The sequence below is a fragment of the Protopterus annectens genome, chromosome 8.part0, assembly GCF_019279795.1.
Source record: "Protopterus annectens isolate FY-2018-M chromosome 8.part0, PAN1.0, whole genome shotgun sequence".
In the NCBI taxonomy this organism is placed as follows: Eukaryota; Metazoa; Chordata; order Ceratodontiformes; family Protopteridae; genus Protopterus; species Protopterus annectens.
In genome coordinates this window covers 1,567,868,229-1,567,891,974 of record NC_056741.1, presented here as the reverse complement: position 1 = coordinate 1,567,891,974, position 23,746 = coordinate 1,567,868,229, and the positions used below count along the sequence as shown (strand labels likewise).

At 40.0% G+C, this 23,746-nt stretch overlaps 1 protein-coding gene across 1 annotated transcript in view; it reads right to left on the bottom strand.

Annotated features, from left to right (window-relative positions):
• LOC122808514 overlaps positions 1–23,746 on the bottom strand; it is a 1,519,214-nt gene that overhangs the window by 1,012,096 nt on the left and 483,372 nt on the right. The window contains exon 8 of the mRNA XM_044079469.1: positions 209–371. Coding sequence (XP_043935404.1) covers positions 209–371 — 163 coding nt within the window. The remainder of the gene's footprint in view (positions 1–208; positions 372–23,746) is intronic.

Here is a 23,746-nt window from a genome sequence, read left to right as displayed (position 1 = left end):
GTTGCTATTTTCAGGTAGTGTACTATGTGTTGCTTAATGCACCACACCTAGTGCTGTGACATTCTGCTCTCCAAAACTGATGTAACATGGTTTGTATAATTATTCACTGGGTTTAAAGTAAAGTAAAACAGAACTTTCTATAATTTGCATGATGTAATACGATGCACAATACTTGCTACAGTATACAGATCTTCCTAATTATACCTACCTATCCTTCATAAGAACGTATTCAGGTGGTATGTAAGATTCCCCAAGACTCCTCCATTTTGGCATCCAGCATTTCATAGGATTTAATACATAATGTGAGGGCTTCAGCACAAGAGCTGAGACTGTCAGGATGACAGTGAGAAGTGCCAAAGTGGTTATGGTACCTGCAGGAAACAAATGACTGTTTTATATTTGTAGGCTCAGTCATCCAATAAGCAGTAAATAAGGTTATTCGTTATCAGAATGAACATACAGGTGCAGCAGATTTCTACAGGTAATGTTTTATGATACCATTCCGTTAAGAATCTTATAAATATCTTAACTTGCAAATATGAAGGCATGAAATGAGTACTCCTTTATTAACCAACATTGAGCTATTTGAATGATGAAACATCTAATCCATACAATTCAGATTTTTCCATGCTTTTTACACATATTCTGTTTATCTACTAGCAAGTCGGTCAGAAAGGGGAATGAAAATGATTTTATCAGAATACTGTTTTATTCTGATTAATTATGATATCACTGAAATTAAGCTTCTCTAAGGGGCTTATATGCTCAATAAGGGGTGGGAAACACATCTGGAAAAATGACCATCAAATGTTTATGTCTCCAAACAAACTCTGACAGCCTGCCTGAATAAATCTACCATCACTGATAAGTATTCTGTACATATTATTCTGCTAAAAGAAGGCTGATATTCCAGTCAAAGTAACAGATTATAGTCCCTTGGTATTAAGAATCTGCCCTAGCCACTATCAGTCTGCTGAATCCCCACCTACTTACCCCAGGTTTGACTGACTTACCACTAACTTCACAGTCTAACCCTATCTCATCTTAGCAGCCTATCTCAGGCCTCAGTTCTCCAGAAAGGAAAACTTCCTTAGGACTGATGTATACTTCAACCTCTAAATCTCTCGCATACTGTTTACTTTCCCCTCATCTCTAATTCTGAGACCTTCCAGAACGCAGACATCTTTATGCTTCTTTGCATGCAATCTTGATTCATTCACTGGTAGTTTCTAATAGTTTTTACGCATCCACAGCTGATCTGATATCTTGCTTTCTGCAAAGTACCTACATCAGTGCACAATGCTATCTGTGGAGTGATGTTTATGCCTTGGCTTAGGTTATTTGTGATTCTATAAACCTTATTTCAGAAGAAAGTATGATCCATAAAGCAGGGCCTAGTGTGGAGAAAGCCTGTTCACCCAATAAAGTTCTAAAGGGGGACCTAGTAATAATGATGATATCATGATGGGAGTTTCAAAGTGAGTAAACTTGTTCCCTAACAGGGAGTAATATTTTTAAAGGCAATAGAATACTTTAATAAAACATTCATTTCAGTTCTAAACTCCATTGCACCAGAAAGAAAAATCAAAACAAAAACTAACTATGCTCCCTGGTTAAGTAGGGACACAAGGGCCCTACTAAAAACTAGAGATAAGGCCTGGAAGAAATGGAAACAAGAAAACACCTCTCAAACTAAACAAAACTATAATCAACTCAGGAACCTAGCTAAAAAAACATACTAAACTAGACAAACAAAACTACTTCTTAGATCTATAAAACAAACACCCAAACAAGCCCCAAAAGTTCTGGCACAGTATCAACTCCCTTCTGAAACCTGGCACTATCACTACCCCCACTCCTTCCACCTTCAAAGAAAACAACACTGATATAGCTTCCCAGTTTAATTGTTATTTCATAAACTCAATCCAATCTCTGTCCAACCAAATACAAAACTCCAACAACTCATCACCCACAATTGCTGAAACCCTCTCATTCAGTACCACTAATCTTCCATCTTTCTCTCTCACCTGTCCCTACATCTAAAATTAAACAACTCCTTTAAATCCTAAAGCCCACTACTCTGGCAGTAGACAGAATACCTGCAAAATTCCTAAAAATCACAGCGGACTCCCTATCCTACCCTACCCAGTATTAATCCTAATAAACAGATCCATTCAAGAAGCATATGTACCTCAACTATGGAAAATATCCTACATTATACCGCTACATAAAGGTGGAAAATCTTACAACTTTTCCAACTATCAGCCTATAGCTATACTATCCCCCCTATCCAAGCTCTTAGAGAAATGCATACATTACCAAACCATGCAATACCTGAAAACAAACAATCTTCTCTCCCACACCCAACATGGTTTCCGACCTCACCACAGTACAACTTCTGCCCTTCTCTCCTTTACCAATCAAATTAACTATCAGAGAAACAACAATAACTATGTATCTGCAATCTTCTTGGACCTGTCAAAGGCATATGACATGGTCTCACATCCAAAACTTTTGGATACCCTCCACTCACTATCCTTTACTTCACCCACTATCTCCTGGTTCAAAAGTTATTTATCAGATAAGAAACAATCTGTGCAATGGCAAAATCAACTACCCCCCCCTCTCCCAAACTCTATAGGGGTACCACAAGGCTCCATATTAGGCCCCCTTCTGTTCTCTATTTTTACTAACAACTTACATACCACCTCAAAACAAGCCTCACTAATACAGTACGCAGATGATTCGACACTCATCTGTGCAGCCTCATCTAGCAACATCTTACTAGAACAAGCCCAAGAATCATTCTCTTCTATAGAAGCTTGGATCACAGACATCCAACTTATCCTAAACCCCAACAAAACAAAACTTCTCTTGTTCACCCCTAACAAAACAAAAACTACCCCCAATGATTTTTCCACCTTATCTAAAAACGGAACTATAATTTCCCCATGCACCCATACAAAGCTCCTAGGGATAGAAATAGACAACAACCTATCCTTTGATTTGCACATAGCTCAAACTATCCAGAAAGTTCATAAAAAAATGGGAACCCATTATAGACACAAAAACTTCCTCACAGACAAAGCAAGACTCACTGTAGCACAAACTCACCTCCTATCAACACTTATATACGCTGCTCCAATACTGACACATATCAAAAAATCTCTTCTGGACAAACTAGAGTCATGTTATAATAAAATAGCCAAGTTTACTAACAACTCTCCTTTCAAAACACATCACTGCCAAGTACTAAAACAATTACAATGGCTAGAATTCCCTCACCTACGATCTTACTTACATCTTACTTATGCCTACATCATAAACTACCCATAGAAAACTCCAGCCCTACAACAGCTACTAACCTCCTACTCTCCTAGTCGCCCTCTCCGCTCATCAAACAAACCTCTCCTAAGTATCACATCTGCAAACAACACTGTTGGCAAAGCCCTTTTTTCCCACATTATAGCTAAAAAATGGAACAACCTTCCTTCTAATATAACCTCAACAACAGCAAACTATAACTTTAAAAAACTATTAAAACCACATCTCAGGAAAAACTGGCTCTGTCCACGTATTACTTGAAAATTACTATATCCACACTCCTCCTCCACAACAATCTTAATATTATTTTTCACTAGCGCTTCCACACTCCCTATCAAGCCACACTGGCCTTTTACCTCTTTCTCAGTACACTTACTAGAAAATGTAAACAATCTATTAATAGCAAATGTAGTCTCTACCTTCTCTTGTAATATTTTGTCTACAGATATTGTAAGATACTGCTATTCTCATGTAACCCTATATGAAGTGTTGTGCTAGATTCGTTCATATGTATTTTTTGCTTATTATTTACTTGTCCTACAGTTTACTGTATTGCTTATTTTTTGTTTATTTTTACTTGTACTGCGGTGGTGGTGCTGCGGTAGCCTTGTCGCCTCACAGTAAGACATTGTCCTGTTCGATTCTTAGCTAAAGCGTCTTCTGAGTGGAGACATAAGTGAATGGGCGTGCCTTCTTTGAAGGTTGTGCATCAGAGCTGGCAACTTGGCACGAAAAATCTACTGCCAATCATTAGCGGACCGGAGTTCCGCTGTGGCGACCCCTAACCGGGAAAAGCCGAAAGACACAACAACAACAACATTCTTGTCAAACATGGAGCTTTTCTCCCCGGGTATCCACTGAAAATAGATCTGGTCCAGTTAGATCTTTCCCGGTTAACAAATGTAAAATAAATAAAATAAATAAATAAAATAAAAAAGGGGGACATTATCCCTCATTTAGTACCTTGAATAACAAGGTACCTATTAAGTAGGTCAATCTTTCAGTAACTGGTATCCAATTGAGTTTATGTAGGAAACAGCATTGGTGAGAGTGTGAGTCAGCAGACAGTACAAATCTGTAAATCTTATTTTTGGTAATTTGCAAACTGTATGTGCTATAGGAAGAGTGAAATGTCAGTATGGGTAGACCGTATTCCAGCTTGAGAAGTAGTACATCTTTGGGCAACGATATTATAGCTACTGGGGAGATCAGGTGTGAAATCTTGTAGTAGAGTTTTAGCTGGGATAGAACTTTGTTTATGATTTTGTCAGTGTGACTACAGAACATGAGATGGGGATCAAGGGTGACAAAGGTGATGATATTATTTTTAATGTCCAAGACAGTTACAGGTAGTAGCTTGTGGGATTTCTCAAGGTAAGGGAAATGACATAACAATAGTTTTATTGTAGTTGATCAGTAATTTATTATAGTTGGCCCGGTGGCAAAGGTGGCTAATGGATTGCTGCAGATGAGTTTGTACAGTAGAAAGACATTTATATGCTTGCAGTAAGACAATGTCATCTGCACAGAATATGATTTTTAATGAAGGGAGGTCTGCTAGGAGATCATTAATGAACAGTGAGACTAGGAGTAGTCCTAGGACTGATCCTCGATATACGCCAAGTATTAAGAACATAATGGGTAGATAAGTTATTAGAGAGCATCTCAAATGTTCCGTTATGGAGATAGCTTTCACACCATTTCATAGTGTTTTGGCCAAAGCTGAACCTTAACAATTTGTTGAAAGCTAGGTTATAGTTAAAAGTTTCAAATACCAAGGTCATGTTTATAAAAAATCCTGCAGTGATAAGTCCTTCACTGTTACTATATATTGAATTTGGGGCTGTAAGTAATGCAGTAGTTGTCCGGAAGGACTTTCTGAAACCATGTTGCTTATCTGATAATAGTCTATATTTCTTTATATGTTTCAGTAACTGTTTGCAAAGTATTTTCTCAAAATTGTTTGCAAGACGGCACAGGGTGGAGAGAGGCCAGAGGTTCTTATGGGACTTTAGGGAAGGTATTGTTAGAAGCTGTATGATGATGGACTGTTTTAAAGCTAAGAAAAAATTCCAGTAGAGAGTAACAGACTTTAAATGAAGTTAAGATAGTTATTCCAGGTTATGGTGAAGTGTCTTATTTCTTTGAATAGGTACCAGCTTTGGTTTCAGTAGCAGTAAAAAGACATTATAGACTATCTGACTAGTATAATTGTATACAGACTTCACCATAACAAAAGATACTCAGCATCAGTTTTCACATATCATTCTTTTTCTTTCAACAATATCAACATCTTTGGCACTTGAATGCAGATAGCTGTTCTAGTAGTGATAAATTCTTTGATCACAAAAAAAAAAAAAAAAAAAATCACTGGGCACTATACCTCTTAACTGCTAAGATTCTGCCCCTCAGACTTCACTTTGCTCATTCTGTATTTAAAATGCTCCTTATAAAGTCCAGACCTTTTTATGGGTACATAGGTTGGGACCTTTTTATGGGTGCATACTTCATTAAATAGATAAACCAAGCCTATACAAATGTTCACTACCACTAACTATATAAGACCTAGTGAGACTAGGAGGAGTCTTAGGACTGATCCTCGATATACGCCAAGTATTAAGAACTGCTCACACCACTGCCAAGCAATTACTAACCTGAACTGGTTGGATTTCCCAAACTATCTTTGCTATACCCAATTAATGTTAGGCCATAAACTAATTTATAGACCAAATAACTGCCCAGCACTCTCATCAATAATACAAACTTATATTTCTTCATGCACCCTTAGGTCTTCCAATAAATTACTACTAAGTCTAACCAAGCCCAATAAAAGAGCTGGACAATGCTTGCTCTCACATAGCATTGCTAAAAATGGAACTCCTTACCCTCCCACATTACCCAGATAGAATGCACAAAGACATACAAAGCAGCATTAAAAACCTACTTCCTTGACAACCTCACATGCCAGTGTAAAGCAAACAAACCACCATAAAATCAGCGCTACTTAATACTAGCCCAGTTCCATAGTCTCAAAATAACTTTTACCTAGACAGCATCAGTCTAATACTACTATTACTGCTATAACTGCTTTTCAGCAAGAACTGCCATGTTTTTTTTCTTGCAATGCCAAAAGTAACAACTCAACATTATTGTACTATACTACCAACTGTTATCAAAGTTTATAGAAGTTCTGATACATACTGATAAGTTTTCATATTGCCTGTATATGTTTTATTTTTATAATCTTGTAACTTTGCTTATTTTGATATTTAAAAATTATTGTCATCTGTCTATATCTTACTGTTAACATTGGAGCTTTTCTCCCCGGGCCTCCATTGAAAATGGGTTACTGACCCAGTGGACTTTCCAGGTTAACAAATGTCAATAAATAAATAAATATAAATAAATAAATATAAAGACCTTGTATTTTGAAAAATAAGAAAGTGCTATTCTTTCTAAAACTGCTATGGTTTTTAAAGGATGGTGAAGAAATGTTCAATGTTCACAGGTTAAGAGGTATGCTGGGACAGCTAGGACTTCAGTTTAGGACTTTTTTCTTTATTATTTTGACTTCATCAGAAATGAAGTAAAAGCGTTGCATTAAACAGAAAGAAACTAAAAAGTAATTTGACTTGAAACAGCCAATAAAATGTATCATAATTAAGAATACACTAAAAACAAGTGAAACACATTTGTTCAGAAATAAAACATGCTAATACAAAAATCTGAGAAACATGTAGAGTGTAATTAAAAATATTACTTAATGCTGTGTACTATCAGAACTCATTTAACGTTTGTTGGGTCAAGTGGTGTAGTAGCATTCAATTCTAACTTCCTAAATTGTAGTTGTCTTTTGTCTTTACAAAGACTGTTCTAAAAGTGTTTTTTTTTTGGTTCTGGTAACTGGACTAAGGATGATTTTAGAGGGAATTTTGCTGGAATTCTTTGATCACAGCCACATGCAAGTACGTCAACTGGTTACTGTTCATTTATAAATGCATTGGCTCTAGCTTTGTTTTTTGCATCTTAACAAACTGGCAATGCAATTTAGACATATAAAGTTCCTCCATATTCACCTAAGCTATTTGAAAACACCCTACCCTGCAATCCTCTTATAATCTCCTTTTCTCTCCATCCTTACTTCCTTCTATAAACCTAATGTGAACACCCTCTCTCATACTAAGACATCATTCAATTTCCTCTCAGTGTCTTCAGTCATGTAATCTCTAATATCTCTTTTAAATATCTTATTAGAACTGTGTGAGGTCTCCTTTATAATATACAATCCTATGTAACAAATAATATGACTTATGAGTTTTTCATCACATATTTTCTCCAAATGGAGTTATTGTTTTTTTTACTTCCTAAGCTAAAACCTACACAAGAAGACAGACTCCTGTTTATTTTCTATATAAATTGTTTTGTCAGTCATAGTTTGAGAGCTAGGGAACTAGCCAAGTTTTCCTGAAAGAGTAATGGTGTCCTGCATCCAAATATGACATTGAGGGCCAGGCATTAATAAGCTACCTCTGTCCATAAGAGACATGGGTGCCACGCCTGATGTAAATTTCCTATTCCCCATCCATTTATCTGAGTTGTGCTTAAATTGGGTAATAGACAAACTCAGTTCACATGGATGGGAACCATGTTCCAAAGGAGGGGCAGTCTATGGGACACGTATCTGTCTCCCCAACATGTTCTGTTTATGTCACATACAAAATTTGGGTCCCCAGATGTCAAACTATGACTGACAAAACAGTTTATACAGAAAATAAACAGGAGTATGTATGTCTTCTTGTATAAGTTTTAGCTTAGTAAGTGAACATCAGCCTCTCTTTAGAAAGCAAGTCAGGTAACAAAACCACACAGCTTCATAGATAACACTACTTTACCATATTCATATTATACTAGCTAAGGCACTGCGATTCACCCACATAAACAGCCAAAACATATAAAGCCTCTTCTTATAACATTACTTCATGGGGACCAGAGGCACTTATTCATCTTGAACAACATTCAACCAATAGACAGTTCAGCTAACAGACTCACTACATCATGTCAAATCTCAATACAGGTTAGAAGAATGAAAGACATGGAAGAGAGGCATACCAAAAATGATGCCTAATATTTCACTGAAAAAGAAATGGATCATAGCATGAAAAGCAGCAACAAAAGCAAGAAAAAACCCACACTGCTCATGAAGGAAGTGGGTTTAGGCACCTAAGGAACAAGACATTTTCCCTGTTGTACATTTGGTTGGGGACACATGGCTGAAGTAAAATTCAGCTGCAGAGAAATATGGCTGTTGCAAATTTCCTGTGAGCAAAAAGAAGAATATGGCACATTGCCCACAACTTTAATAACCAAATGCACAGTGGGTAAATAATGCCCATGGTTCCCTAAGGCAACAAAAGACAGCAGGCAGCATGGCAGGCATCAGCAGCAGGCTGGCTAGTGGGCATGTCAGTAGCAGTAAAAATGCAGTGCATAATGAGCAGTGCCTTTATAATTGGTGTGTGTGTGGACCAGTACCTCTTTCACAGTGTCTAGGTAACATTACTTTAAATGCATACTGGAGCATAAATATGACTACAGTAGCGTATTGTAGTTGCAAAAGCATGTATTGTAAACTGAGCACAGCACTCATTATGTCTTAGGCCTCCATGCAATTGATCATTAAAGCTATGAGCATGGCAGTGTGTGCTTTTTTTTGCTCACAGGGAATTTGCAGTCAGCCATATTTCTCTACAGGTAAATGTCACTTCAGCCATGGGTCCCCAACCAAATGTACATTACAACAGGGAAATGTGTCACTACCTAGGCACCTGAATCCCCAAGAAAGTAAAGCAAGCAGTCAAAAAAAAAACTCAAGAAGGGAAAAGAAGGAAAACCAAAGTATGAAAAAGGCATTACGCCCCAGAAAATACCTCCCAACATTTCAACACCAACTACAGCTGCAGGTCTCTCCAACTGTAGATAAACTTACAAAATTAAGCATAATCTCATATGCCACTCAATGGATGGCCAGCTGGCTCACTAATAGTTCACAAGAACTTAGGATAGGGAAATCCATCACCATAAAGAGGCCAATCTATAGTGGAGTCCCGCAGGGATTGGTGCTGGGGCCTCTCCTTTTTGGCATCTACTTCTTTGAAGTCAGGGCAACCATTAAGGGCCTCTGGCTGACCAAGTCTGTAAATAATTGCAAACTAGGCATGGTCATTGAATCCTCCTAAAGACACATACACCCTTCAAGACAGCCTGATGTAAACAAACACTGATGCTACAGCCATGGACTAAAACTCAATGCGAAAAAGAAAGCCACCCCTGGAAATTACCAAATTGCTAATACACCCCTAAAAGTAGACCCAGTCGTTCAGGATCTTGGAATGCATGTTGACAGTAACCTGATCTTTGACCAATATAGGATCATAGGATCATCGGAGATTATTAGGCTATTGACCCCTGAGGTCATTTTAAGCCTAGCCGTTTCATCTCAATGTAATACCACAGAAATGGTAGTCAATACCCAAGATTGCATTTAGTGATAACTGTCCATGTCCAGGAGGGTTGTGGGTGCTCTCCCCAGTAAGAATTTACGGTGACCCATCTGCTTGTCTAGGTTCCTCTTGAACAGTGTCATAGAGGTGCTCTGTTTCACATGAACTGGTAGCCTGTTCCAAAGAAGGGGCAATTGCTGGGAGATAAATCTGTCCCCTCCAGCATGTCCTATTTAAGCTGCAGGCCATATTTAGGTCACTAGAATGGGTAGCCAGAGTCCCGTTTGATTTACTAATATGCAGCAAGTTCATTAGGTTTGAGTCTTGGATTGCTGTGTAGGCCAGGCATAAGTCTCCTCTAAGACGACTATATGATACAGAGTATAGTGACAAGGACTTTAGTCAGTCTGTGTAAGGCACATGCTGGAGCCCCTTGATCTTCTTTGTTAGAAACCTCTGAGATCTCTCCAGTTGTTGCAGGTGCTTTGTACAATACATGCCGAATGGGGCATTATACTCAATTATGGGCCAGATGAGTGCTGAGTATAGAGGGATTATAACCTCTTTTGTACTCTAAGCGCTGTCTTTACTAATCAAGTGTGTTATGTGGAAAGCCTTACTACAGGAAACACATGGTCTAATATGATAAGAACATCATTCTACGTTACATAACTTATAAGCAACATGGCATCCAGGTCCAAGGAGGTCACTGTCCCACTGTACCAGCTCTCATCAAACCAGTCATTGAGTTTGGCATGTATCTGACCAAGCACTGGAAACACTTTGAGAAACCACAGCGGTTCTGCACAAAAAGAATACAAGGAATAAACAACAAGTCCTGTTTAGATCATCTCAAAGCACCATGCCTGTACTCAGTCTCCTAAAGAATGCTGCATGGCAAGCTATGCCTAGCCTACAAGGCATCATCTGCTCCCACATTGATGGATTTGTTGCACATCCACAAAATAGAATCAGTAACTCCTAATCTAAGGACCCGAACCTCATCTACAACAAACACAAGACATGTTGTTAGGACAAGTATGTGTCTCAAGGTTAACTCCTTCTCTGGAAAAGGCTTCTGATCCATATGAAGCAAAGTTAATCCATAATCCTATTCAAGTGTAACTTGAACTAATGAATGAAAAATGCAAATTTATTCCTGATTTGGCACTTATGTCCATAATGGACAAGGGCAAACTGTAAACACTTGATGTATACAAGCCTATATTGTAACCATAAAACTCCTTAGGGAGCTGACACATGGGGTAAGCTTAGCTAGGCTTAAAACGGCTCTTGGGCCGGTAGCCTAGTAACCACCTATGTATCTATACGAAGTGAGGAAAATGGTCATTCAACATTCCAAATAGCAGAAAGCAAAATCCAACTTACAAAAGAAACTTGTCGAAGTTGTGAATAAAAAGGAAGGTACGGTAGATGTTCAAGTGATCGCTGCTACAGTTGTCTAAGCTACATGGTTTATAGCCTGCATAGCATGTAAACAGCTGTCAAGGTTCCAATCCCTCAGGACACCTTTCACACATCCAAATTGTTAGACAGAACTTGAGAGAGTAGGATCACCTTAAATACCCTTTGTGACTATCATAATAACTTAACTTTATTTACAAAAAGTGGGTGTGTCGTATGGGAGGTGCTTGTTCCAGGAGAGTGCTAATGGTGATGTCACATCACCAGTGGGCAGGAACCTTTACAGGATTTCCCCACCCATTTGTGGTTGAGTGGCAATTAGGTATGTTCTTTCTTGATATCCATCCAACTTAAACCGAAATTATACTCTCTTCAACATTTATATGTTAAAGTTACCAAGATAGATAATTCAAACAAATCACAATAACATTTTCTTAAAATCTCCTTTTGGTGAAAGTCATCAGGGCTTTATAGCTTTATTTTCTCAAAAAGTATAATTTTTCCCATATTAATATTCCAGATTATTGTTTGTCCAATCACAAACTAGTTATCAACACTTTCACCAGGTTTGTGGTTCTTCTGATCTGCCTAATTATGATTTCTAGTGTGAGTTAGTGTTGGGTTCAACTGTACTATATAATGAAACCATTTGGAGAAATGTTGTATGCTTTGAGCATGGAGTACAACAGGCTCCTAGTGTGTTCTGCAGAAATGTGTGCAATCAGTTGTTTTTTACAGTGTGTATATATATATATATATATATATATATATATATATATATATATATATATATATTTTTTTTTTTTTTAATGTTTCAAAGTACTGTTAATAGGTTCTTTTGACTATCCCTTTTAATAGAGGGTAGCTGAGAGAAGGAATAGGATTAACAGGCAAAATAGCAAGCTGTCCCATGTGGTCAGCCAGCATGTTCATGAGGTTAAAGAATAAGGTTACTGGATGCAGATGAAACCTTATTTGTCAAAATTATGGTTAGCATACTTTTTGGAAGGGAATAAACAGAACCAGCTGTGTCTGCTCATTTTAAGTTTGGTATTGAGAAGGAAGCAGTGTGTGGATGAGTCTTAAGCTAGGTGTTTCCTCTGATTATGAATGGAATGTAGAGTTTCATGGGTGGGCTTAAAACCACCAGGGTCATGTGGTCTGTAGAGGCCAGGGTAGAATTATGGCTATATTAAACCTAAAGGGGTAGTTAAAGACGGTTGTTAGGAACATTTAGCTGCTGCTCTTTGTTGAACCTTGTTGTAAGGTTTCAAAATCTTGTGCTAATAGTGATTGCACTAAGCATGTTAGGTTGCTGGAAATGTGCTGAACATGTGGGTTTCTATCTTGGGTATATCGAGCTATTGATGCTAAGTAAAGCATGAGTCCCCCATCTTAGCATGGATCACTTTGAGAAGTTAGGTACTTTTTGAAGGAGATGGTTTTGAAATGGATACTGGAGGGACACAGGGTTGCTGCAGATAATCAGCCATGAAATAAAAGTTTTGGTGGGCTGCTATTAGGTCTGGCAATTGCATATATGTTTAAGAAAAGAAAATGTAAGACACTCCCTTGCATGCTGCCTAGACTGGGACAGGTCTATATGTGATCCAGAGCTCAAATGGGTTTTATTAGGTTATACAGTTCAGGAAGATTGAAAGCTCTCATGGAAGAATTTTGGCTTAAGATACAGAGTTGAAACAAAAGGTGCTAACAATGGATGGTGGTTAAACATGGGCTGGGGGTGATATTGCAGGAGTGGCAGCTGGCTTAATCAAGTAGCATTAGTAGTAAAAGAGTAGTGGGCTAGAACAGTGCTTCAGGAAAATCATTTTTTCATCAGCGAGTTGGTATCAGAAGAAATGGAAGGTCTTTGCATTAGTGTAGCACCTCGCAGGCCTTTCTGAGCAGATGTGGGCACATTCTTAGTGACTGACAGGTGAAAGGGGTGTGCCGTCATATGGGAAACATGCATGATTGACAGCCACACAGATGCAGCATGAATATTCATTGTCTATTCATACTTTTCTCTCTTCCTCAATGAAGTGTGAATTCAGAGTTGGTATATTTGCGGGGCGTGTAGGGGTGCAGCTCCCTTACAGAAATGAAGGAAAAAATAGTAGTAGTTATAATGCTATTATTTTTTTTCTGTTGGTTTTTGCGAGGGGGAAGGCCCACCTACACCCCCCCCCGCTAATTAAATATACAAACTCCGAGACAGCACTACATTGAAGAAAAGGGTGAACTATGAATAGACAATGAATATTCATGCTGCCATCAGTATGAATATTACCTAAATTTACTAAGACGTCACCAATTGTTGGACGGTGGACAGGGTTTAGGCGGGACTTGGTATTGCGCATCCTGTGAGGTACTACACTAATACAAAGCCAGAATGGGGTGGGCTCTGTGATTAATAGGGTGGGTTAGTAATCATAAGCCCACGACTTTTATTAAGTATTGTTCATGGTGCTGAATATAGGGTTGTCACTTTTCATTGTTGCTAAAACCGGAGTAAGGCCACACCCCTCACATCCATTCCTGCCTACTCTCCCACCAGCGTTCCTCCCATTTTGTGATATATTTAGCTAGTCTCAATCTCTATTTCTGACTGACTAAAAGAATTACTGTTCCTACTTACTGAATAGAGCAAGGCAAGATGGGTGAGTGGTCCTTGTTGTCAGATCCAAAACAGAATACAGAATGCTGCTGAGACTTCAGTCTCCTCTAATATTAAAACATTATTTCTGCACAGAATGACATCACATACATCTGGTCATCTGACTTCTGTTTCCCATGCATCACCCACTGCCAGACGCTGTCAGGTTTGGCACCCACGTATTACCATACACACAGATAGAGCATTGTCAGATGTGGTGCAGCTGCTGGATGTCATAAAACCATTCCACTGTTCCTACAGGAGCTACAACCTATTCTCTAATATAGACATTGTATCTCTGGCTCCATTCAAAACTGGGGGATAACATCTTTATGGTTTAACCCATAAAGTAATTTAATTTCAAGAATATTTTTTTTAAGTCAGGTGGATTAACCTCTTCTCTCCCAGTATATGCTGTTACAATGTATACATTTTATTCAGTTACAATAATACATGTACATTTCTTTTTATTCCAGCAGAGAACACTGTTGATACATTTTAACACAAGCAAACATCACAGATACATTTTCAATACAAGCATCTTTACAAATCAGTTTGATATATAAATTACATATAATTATTTACAAAATTCCTGCTAGCTGTGCTGGCATATGTTACATATCCATTGCCTCACTTCTCCTGGCATATCTGGCAGTACCTCCTATCGTCACAACCAGACTAATCCTTGTCATGTTTTGCCAAAGCGCTAGTAAGGATGCTGTAACATTCATCAGTGAAATGTCTGGCTGTTCTTGTCTTGAGCTTGTTAATAGTCTTTCCAATGTAGAACACCTGGCTCAAATGGCATTTAGCTCTATAAAAAAGAAGGTATGTACTCACCATAATGTTCCAGGATTGGAGGAAAGGCATAGAGGAGACCCGAGGGCCAATCGTGAATGAGCGCATCCCTTGGTTACTCACAAAGAGGGGGCATTAGGGCAAAGTAACTGCTGCATTTGGCATTCATCGCCATGGCAAAAAGGTTGGAGCAAGGTTGGCCCCATTTGCAGAAGATCTTCCCTGCTACTTCTTGCTTTAGGGGCCACTTGTGAGGTATCAGAATTGCCCTGCTGAGTTTGTCTACTATCCCGCTGGTTTTCCCCAGGCTGTGCATTGCTGTCAGAAAGCATTGGGATGAGATCGCCACTGCCATACTCTCAGGGCCTCCCGATGAAGGGGGTAAGATCTTGTTCCTCCCTGTTTGTTTATGTAGCACATAACCAACATGTTGTCTGCCTGTATTGCAATAGTTCCTAGTGGAAGAGAGTACTGAAGTGCTTGCAGCACTAGAAGTACTGGTCTCATCTCTAGGACACTGATGTGCAAATGAGCCTCGCGAACCTGCCAAGTGTCTTGGACTATCTTCCCCAGGTAATGCCCACTCCACCCTACCTGAGAAGCGTCTGTGGTCATTGTAGCCAAAGGTTGTGGGAGAACAAATGGTCGATCTAGAGTCACATGAGCAGAGTGAAGCCACCAACAAAGGTCTTTCTTGCAAGATTCTGTTATAATAATTTGGTGAGACATGGGTAGCTCCTGCATGAACCACTGAGTGAAAAGTAGCCATTGAAGGATTCTCATATGCAAATGTTCTAATGGAATCAAGTTTATTGCAGCTGTCATGGTTCCCAAAATTCGCAGGCCTGTTCTTGCTTGTAATTTCTTCCTGGAAAGTAGGGTTTGGACCTGATGTTGTAGAATCTGAACTCTTTTGGGGGGAAGTTTTGCCATCATTTTGTTTGTAGCTAGATCTGCCCGTATAAAAATGATACGGTGAGATGGCAACAAGGCAGATTTTTCATAATTTATCATGATTCCTAGGAGACAGCAGAGTTGAAAAGTGGTGTCTCTCGCTTCTAAGTAGATGCTCGGTGGTGGCGGTTAGGAGTCAGTCGCCTAGGTACAGAAACACTCAGAATCCTAGGCTTCTCAAGTGAGCTGTGACCACAGCCATACACTTGGTGAACACTCTGGGGGCTCCCTTCATAAGAAAGTTCTTGTCCATAGGCAAAGTTATGAATTTATTAGGCCTCCAAGGAATGGACTCCACTGAGTCTGGAGACTTCCATACCTTTCGACAAACTAGGTCCATAAGTTAGTTGAAAGGCAGACACATCCAAGTGGTGAAAGGATGAGACCCAAAAGCCTTCAGGTATACAGACTCCTCCTCAGAAGGGTTGATGGGCTTCCCACCACCTCTCTGCTTAAGTATTTTTAAGATGTCTGCAAATTAGACATCCTCAGCGGGTGACCGTAGGGACCCTTCTGACTCATCAAGGTCTGTATTGGATGTGATGGACTCCTCTGGGGAGTCTAAATGTTTCCTCTTGCATAGTCTCACCCGAGGGACCTCCTCAGAAGGGTGATCTGGAGATGTTCCATAACAAATGGTTTCACCCAGTGGGACATCCTGAGGCTTGGAGTCTCCATGTCCCTGTGGAAGGAGTGATGCTGAGGCAGACATCCTTGCCTTTGGGGGAAGAATGTCTCGACCTGAGAGTGGACCTGTCTGTGGAGACAGCACTCTCCTCATCACCTCGAATGCTCCCCACCCCTGATCCAAAGAAACTCCTGACTTCAAGGAACCAGAGGGCGTCTCCAGAACCAAGGGTTTGGCTCTGAGGCAGATGTAGGAGCAGAGCTCACCCACGTCGAAGCCCCGAGAGGCAAGTTTGGATCTGACAACTATCCAACCTGACTCCCCTCCCCAGACCAAACAGGAGAGCTCTGACTCCTAGACTTCTCGAGTTCAGATGTAACCGAGGATATCGGAGCAGTAGTCGGAACCAAAAATCCTGGGGTAGGTGTCGGCTCCATCAGTTAAACTACAATCAGTTTGAGACCTTCAGGTTCCGAAGTCCCAGATCGGATTGGAGGAGGAATCGATGGTGAAGGAGAAGTCTTAGTCGGCTTTGAATCCCTCTGGGTTGGAGTCAACAACAGTTTGGTAAGCACTGTTGTCCTCAGAAGCCTCCGCACCACCTCATCATCAGAAAGGTTCCTGTAGGACCAAGAGGAGGGAGCAGGAGATCTAGCTGATTGCAGCAAAGGGCATCTCAAGGTAGGAGAAACCAACTCCAATTCCGGGCACTGTCTCTGTAACTGAAACAACATCAGCACCAACACAGAAGGAGCCTATGAAGTAGATTTTTTGGACCCAGCAGTCTTCAGTTCTGGAGATCCTACTTCTGTCAATTTTTTAACTGGCTCTGCTTGACCACTAGAAGGAGACAACCTCTTTCCTGACTTCTTGGACTTAGAAGAAGGAGATTTGGTCGATTTAGAAGTAACCTGACCTTCTTCAAGAGCTTCAGTGAAGGGGGTCCTTAGCAAACCTCTTACAATCAGTTTGTTTTTTTCTCTCAAGCAGCACTCTATGGGTGAATGAGTGACAAATGGAGCAGTATTCCTGTAAATGAACTGCTCCAAGGCAGTATATACAAAAAGTGTGACCATCAGTGAGAGACATTTTCTGGTTACACTTTCCACATTTTTTGAATCCAGAGAGTTTAGTTTCTTTAGGTTCCTTAGACATGCTTGTATATAACAACAATGACAACAACAGCAATAAGAATAGCTAACCACTACAGCAATAAAACTAAGGCTAGTACTATATTTGTTTTTTTAAGAACAAACAAGAAGAGAAAAAACCCAGCACAGCAACCTTAGAAATTACAGCAGAAAGGGGTCAGTTCTCTAACTTAAACGGATCTGCCTAAAGTTAGAAGCTGAAAAAAGGAGCCCTCTAACTGAAATGGGCAACGGCAGCCCTCTAATTCAAATGAGCTGTTGCTTAAAGTTAAGAGGTAAAAATTACAATATCTCACTTCACAAAACCTTCTCATTTAAATGAGCTTGCTGTTAATAAAATAAGCCAAAAGATGCCCTCTACACTAAAACGGGCTTAGGTGAGTAAAGTTAAACTGGATAGGGAAGGGAAAAAAAAGCCTAGAGGAAAAATGATGGCCAGAAGCAAAAAAACACAACAGTGAACACTCTAAAAACTAACGTATCTAATACATTCTAGAAGTTGTATCTAAAATAGCAAAATTACAAATATGCAACAAACAAGGAAAAAAAATTCCCACTTAGCCAGAGCCAGTATGGAAACACCCAATCTTGTTTAGTGGCAAACGAGATCTGAGGAGCCTTCCTAGAGTATGATGGGATAGGGTTACAGCCACAAGCTAGTGGAAGACCTCAAACTTTTGTATAAGGCAAAGTCGGAACTGAGGATTGGTTCCGAACCCAACCAGTTAAGAATGAAGGAGAGATAAGAGAACATCACATCAATGGTTTCTGTGTTGCAGCTGTCGTAAAATTTACTCCGGTGGTATTTTGTGATGTTAGGGCAGTAGAAACCTGAGTCCCTACTCCTATACTCAGATGGCTTAGTGGAAAATTGCTGTGGCTATGGTATGCAGGGTCCTGCGTTCGAAACTTGCAAGGGCTGATTATTTACATCTTGCATTGCTTACTGGTTAATTGCTTTGATTATGGTGTACGGGCTGCTGGGTTCAAGACTCGGGACTGATGTTTATACCATAATCAACAGAACGTGCTAGAGGGACAGGTTCATAACCCAGAGACTGCTCTTGGTATGGAACAGACTTCCCATACATGTCAAACAGAGCACCTCACTGGCCCTCTTCAAGAGAAACATTGATGAGTGGATGGGAAATAGAAAATTCACCCTGGGGATCACTCCAGTGGCTCTACTCGACAGAGGCACGGGGGAACTACATGATATCAGGTTAATCCTATGGGCTAGGTTTGTAAAGGCTCCAGGACTATTAGCCTAGTACACACCTATGAACCTATGAACCTATACCAACAGTAGTTACAGTCTGTGGGACCACAGATGAATGTGCCAGTTGGGCGGTTGGAGTGCTGGATGATCTCAGTATTTTCAACAAAATCCCTGTATTCCTGTTTGTTCAGATAGTGAACTGTGGTTTGACAGGTAGGATTTTATTCAGGGAGGTATTATTGATGATATACTAGTTGTCATTGATGGCACTGATGATTTCTTTGTAGTCCATGGAATATGTCAGGATCATGATGATTTTGTCTTTGTTAAAGTTGGATTTCTTGATTTTAAGTGTTAGATCAGGGTAGTTGGGATGCATGGTCTTGCTGCGGATGGTGAGGTTAAAAATATTCGTGATGAGTCTTTGGATGCATCTTCTGCCTAAGAAGTCTCTCTCAAGGTCCACCATGTTTTTTTTAAAGCCTTTGATTTCTTTGGATGTCTTAGCCATTCTGAGACCTTGGGATTTGATAACATTCATCTAGGTTATAAAAGGGTGCATGCCCTCATGGTGTAGTAGTAGTAGGTTGACTCTGGTGGGTTTTCTAAAAAGGTCATTGGTCAATTGGTTCCCTGAGTCTGTTTTGCTGACACAGAGATCCAGGAAACTGACAGAGTCACAGCTGCATGTGGTGGCAGTGAATCTTAGAACGTTTGTTGATTTATTGATGTGGTTGCAAAAATACTGGAGTTTTTCTTCATCATTGTTCCAAATGATGAAAATGTCATCAATAAATCTAAGCTAGCATCCCATGTGTTGTTATCAATTAAGGTATTTTTTTGCCCACCTTTACACAATGTTAAAGTCTAGAAAGGATTGTTTAATGCTGAACTTATTTACTACTCTTAACCTCCCCATTAACAACATCAACCAAATAGTTCTTTATTTATGTTTACATATATACTTATATTCATTTTTCTTATCACTACTAATATTTTTACCTTTAATACACAACCACTTTATTATGCACTAACATTATGCCCCATGCTTAATTATTCAATGTGGGTTGGCCCTAGGTTAAGGTTTCAACTGTTTGATTTAGCAGTGGGTTTGTCTTTTTCAGCACCACAAACAAAACGTAATAGAAGACACAGCCTTATAGTTACTAACCTACCCTATTAAACACACAGCCCACCAAATTTATTCTGATGCCAACTCACTGATGAAGAAATTATTTTCCTGGAGGGCTGCTCTAGCCCACAACTTTTTTACCACTATCACTACTCGAATAAGCCAGCCAGCACTCTTGTAACGTCACCCCCAGCCCATGTTTACCCACCATCTTTTGTTTGCCCCATTTTTCCAACTCTATATCTTAAGCCAAAATTCTTCCATGACAACTTTTAATCTACATAACCTAATAAAACCCATTTGAGCTGTGGATCATGTACAGGCCTGTCCCAGTCCAGGGACCATGCAAGGAATTGCCTTACACTTACTTTTCTTAAACATTCATACAATTGCCAGACCCAGTAACAGCCCAGTTAAACTTTTATCTTATGGCTGGTTATCTCCAACAACCCTGTGTCCCGCCAATATTCAATTCAAAAAACATCTCATTCAAAAACTACCTAACTTCTCAAAGTGATCCAAACTAAACCCCATCTAAGATGGACAGATAGTTCATGCTTTACTTTTTAACAAAACTTAATATACCCAAAATAAAAACCCACATGTTCGGTACATTTCCGGCAACCTAAAATGCTTAGTGTGATCACTGTTAGCACAAGATTTTAAAACCTTACAACAATGTTCAACAAACAGCAGCAGCTAGGGAAGAGATAAAAAGATAAATGTTCCTAACAACCATCATCTACTACCTCTTTAGGTTTAATATAGCTATAAACCCACGGCCTCTACAGACTACATTTCCCTAGTGCCTTTACAGCCACTCATGAAATTTTGCATTCTATTCGCAACTGGAGCAGACACCCAGCTTAAGACTCATCCACACTCCGCTCCCTTCTCAATATCGAAACTAAAATCAGCACATACAGCTGATTCTGCTTTTTCTAACCCAGAAATATGCTAACCATAATTTTGACAAATAAGGTCCCATCTGGATCTGATAGCCTTATTCTTTAACTGCATTAACATGTTAGCTGACCACATGGGACTCCTTGCAATTTTCCTTGCCAATCCCTATTCTTTCTCTCTGCTACACTCTATTAAAATGAATAGTCAAAAGAACCTATTAACAGTACTTTGAAATATTTTAATATATATATATATATATATATATATATATATATATATATATATATACAGAAACTCTAAAGAACAACTGATTACACAGTGCCACAGATCACATGAGGTGCCTGTTGTACTCCATGCTCATGGCATGCCAACTTTCTCCAAATGATTCAATTTATATAACATAGTTGGACCCTACACTCACACTAGAAAAAAGAAGTTATGTACTACCATAACGTTTGATGTTTGTAGTCCATCTCGCCCTTCATTCTTACACTTGGGATTAGAGCTGAACCTCAGCTCTGTCTCGGCCATACTGTAGCTCAAAAACTTCTGGTTGGCTCGTGGCTAGGAGGTATCCCATCATGCATCACTAACATTCCCCAGATCTTGTTTGCTGCAAGGAGAAAAATACAGAGACAAAGAACAAACCAAATCAAAAGGACTAACAAAAAATCTGTAGGCACTCTACCCCCAGGTCCTCAAGGAGGGGGCAGGAGGGAGGGTTCGTAAGAATGAAGGGTGAGATGGACTACAAACATCGAATGTTATGGTAAGTACATAACTTCTTTATGTTCTGTAGTCCTATCTCACCTTCATTCTTACACTTGGGACAGCATCCCAAGCACCTTCATCTTGGGTGGCTCATTGGAAAATGCTCCTGTGTACTGTGGAACCAAAGGAAGACCTGTTCCTATCCAATTTGTAGTGAGTAATGAATGTGTGAGTTGAAGCCCATGTTGCTGCATCACAAATGTTGTCTATTGGGAATTTAGCCTAAAAAGCTACCGAGGTAGACACAGACCTGGTAGAATGAGCTTTCACCTTGAAAGGAAGATCTTTATCACAGGAGGAATAGACAAATGAAATGTAACTGGAAATCCAGTGAGATAGTATGATTTTAGAAACTGGAAGGCCCCTCCTAGAGTCTGAAAAGGAGACAAACAACTGATCTGACCTTCTGAAATCTTTAGTTCTGTCCAGATAAAAACACAACTGTCTATGCACATCCAATTAGTGGGAATTTGTACTCTGCCTTGTTAGAAAAATTAGGGAAGAACACAGGCAATTCAATAGACTGATTAATATTGGCTTGAGAAGAAACCTTAGGAATAAAGGAAGGGTTTGTCCACAAACAGACCCTATCTTTATGAAACACCAAATAAGGGGGCTTAATGGAAAGAGCTTGCAGTTCAGAGACCCTTCTTGCAGAAGTGATAGCTACTAAAAATATAGATTTCCAAGTTAAAAACTTGAGGTCACATGTTGCTGAAGGTTCGAAAGGACTTGACGTAAGTTTATGGAGAACAAAGTTAAATTCCCATGGAGCCATGGGATCCATGACTGGGGCTCTTAACAAAGTGGTCCCTTTCAGGAAGGCTCTACAAAGCCTATGAGCCATAAGATTAGGTTCATTAGCAACATGAAAGGTGGAAATGGCTGCCAAATGGACTTTAATAGTTGCCACTGCTGAACCTTGGTTGAATAACAGCGAGTGGAAGTCTAAAATAGCAGAAATGGGAGCTGTGTAAGGATCAAGGTTTCTCTCATGGGCCCAAAAGGAGAATCTCTTCCATTTACTGGTATAAATTTTCCTGGTAGAAGGTTTGTGAGAAGATGACAGGATGTGCACAAACTCGGGAGGAAAGTCATGAAGCCTGACTAGGGATGGAACTGGAGCAGCCAAGCTGTCAAGTTGTGGGTGTGGAGAGAGTGATGGAATGCACCTGACATGTGTGTCAGTAAATCTGGCACTGGATCCAGAGTCCACGGTTCATCTTTTAGATGAGGAAGGGGAACCAAATCTGTCAAGGCCAGTAAGGAGCAATTAGGATCATTCTGCTTCCCGAGGATATTGCTTTCTGAATTACCTTCAATATGAGGGGGAAGGAAGGGAAAGCATAGAGAAATCCCGAGGGCCAATCATGAACGAGTGCATCTCTTGGTGCTTCCTCTTCCGGGGGAATCAGGGTAAAGTAGCTGCTGCATTTGACATTGAGAGGGGTGGCAAAGAGATCACCGCAAGGCTGACTCCATTTGTGAAAAATTTGTTCCGCAATGTATGTGTTCAGAGACCACTTATGAGGCATCAGAATAGCCCTGCTGAGCCTGTTGGCTATGACGTTGGATTTCCCCGGGATGTGCGTTGCTATCAGAAAGCGCTGGGAAGACACTGCCCACTCCCATACTCAAAGGGCTTCTCTGCAGAGGGGGTAAGATTTGGTTCCTCCTTTTTTGTTTAGGTACCATACCATTGACATGTTGTCCGAGTGGATTGCAATCGTCCCTAGAGGGAGAAAGCTGTGAAGTGCTTGCAACGTTAGAAGCACTGCTCTCATCTCCAAGACACTAATATGCAAATGAACCTCATGATCTTGCCATGTGCCTTGGACTGTTCTCCCTAGATAATGCCCCCCCAGCCTATCTATGAGGCATCTGTGGTCACAGTGGCAACTGGGGGAGGAACAAATGGTCTGCCTGTGTTTAGATTGCTGGTCTGGGTCCACCAACGAAGATCCTGTTTGCACAAATTTGTTATCAGGATGGGGTGAGACAGAGGTAGGTACTGCAGTGACCACTGGGCAAAAAGTAACCACTGCAGGACCCTCATGTGCAGTCTGACTAATGGAACAAGTGTTATTGTGGAAGCCATGGTCCCTAACAGTTTGAGCACCACCTTTGCTTTGACTTTTCTTAGAGAAAGTAAGCTCAAGACTTGTTCCCTTAGACTCTGAATTCTTTCTATGGGAAGGTAAGCCCTCATTGAGATGGTGTTTATTTCAGCGCCAATAAAATTCACATGCTGAGAGGGTGACAATGCAGATTTTTGCCAA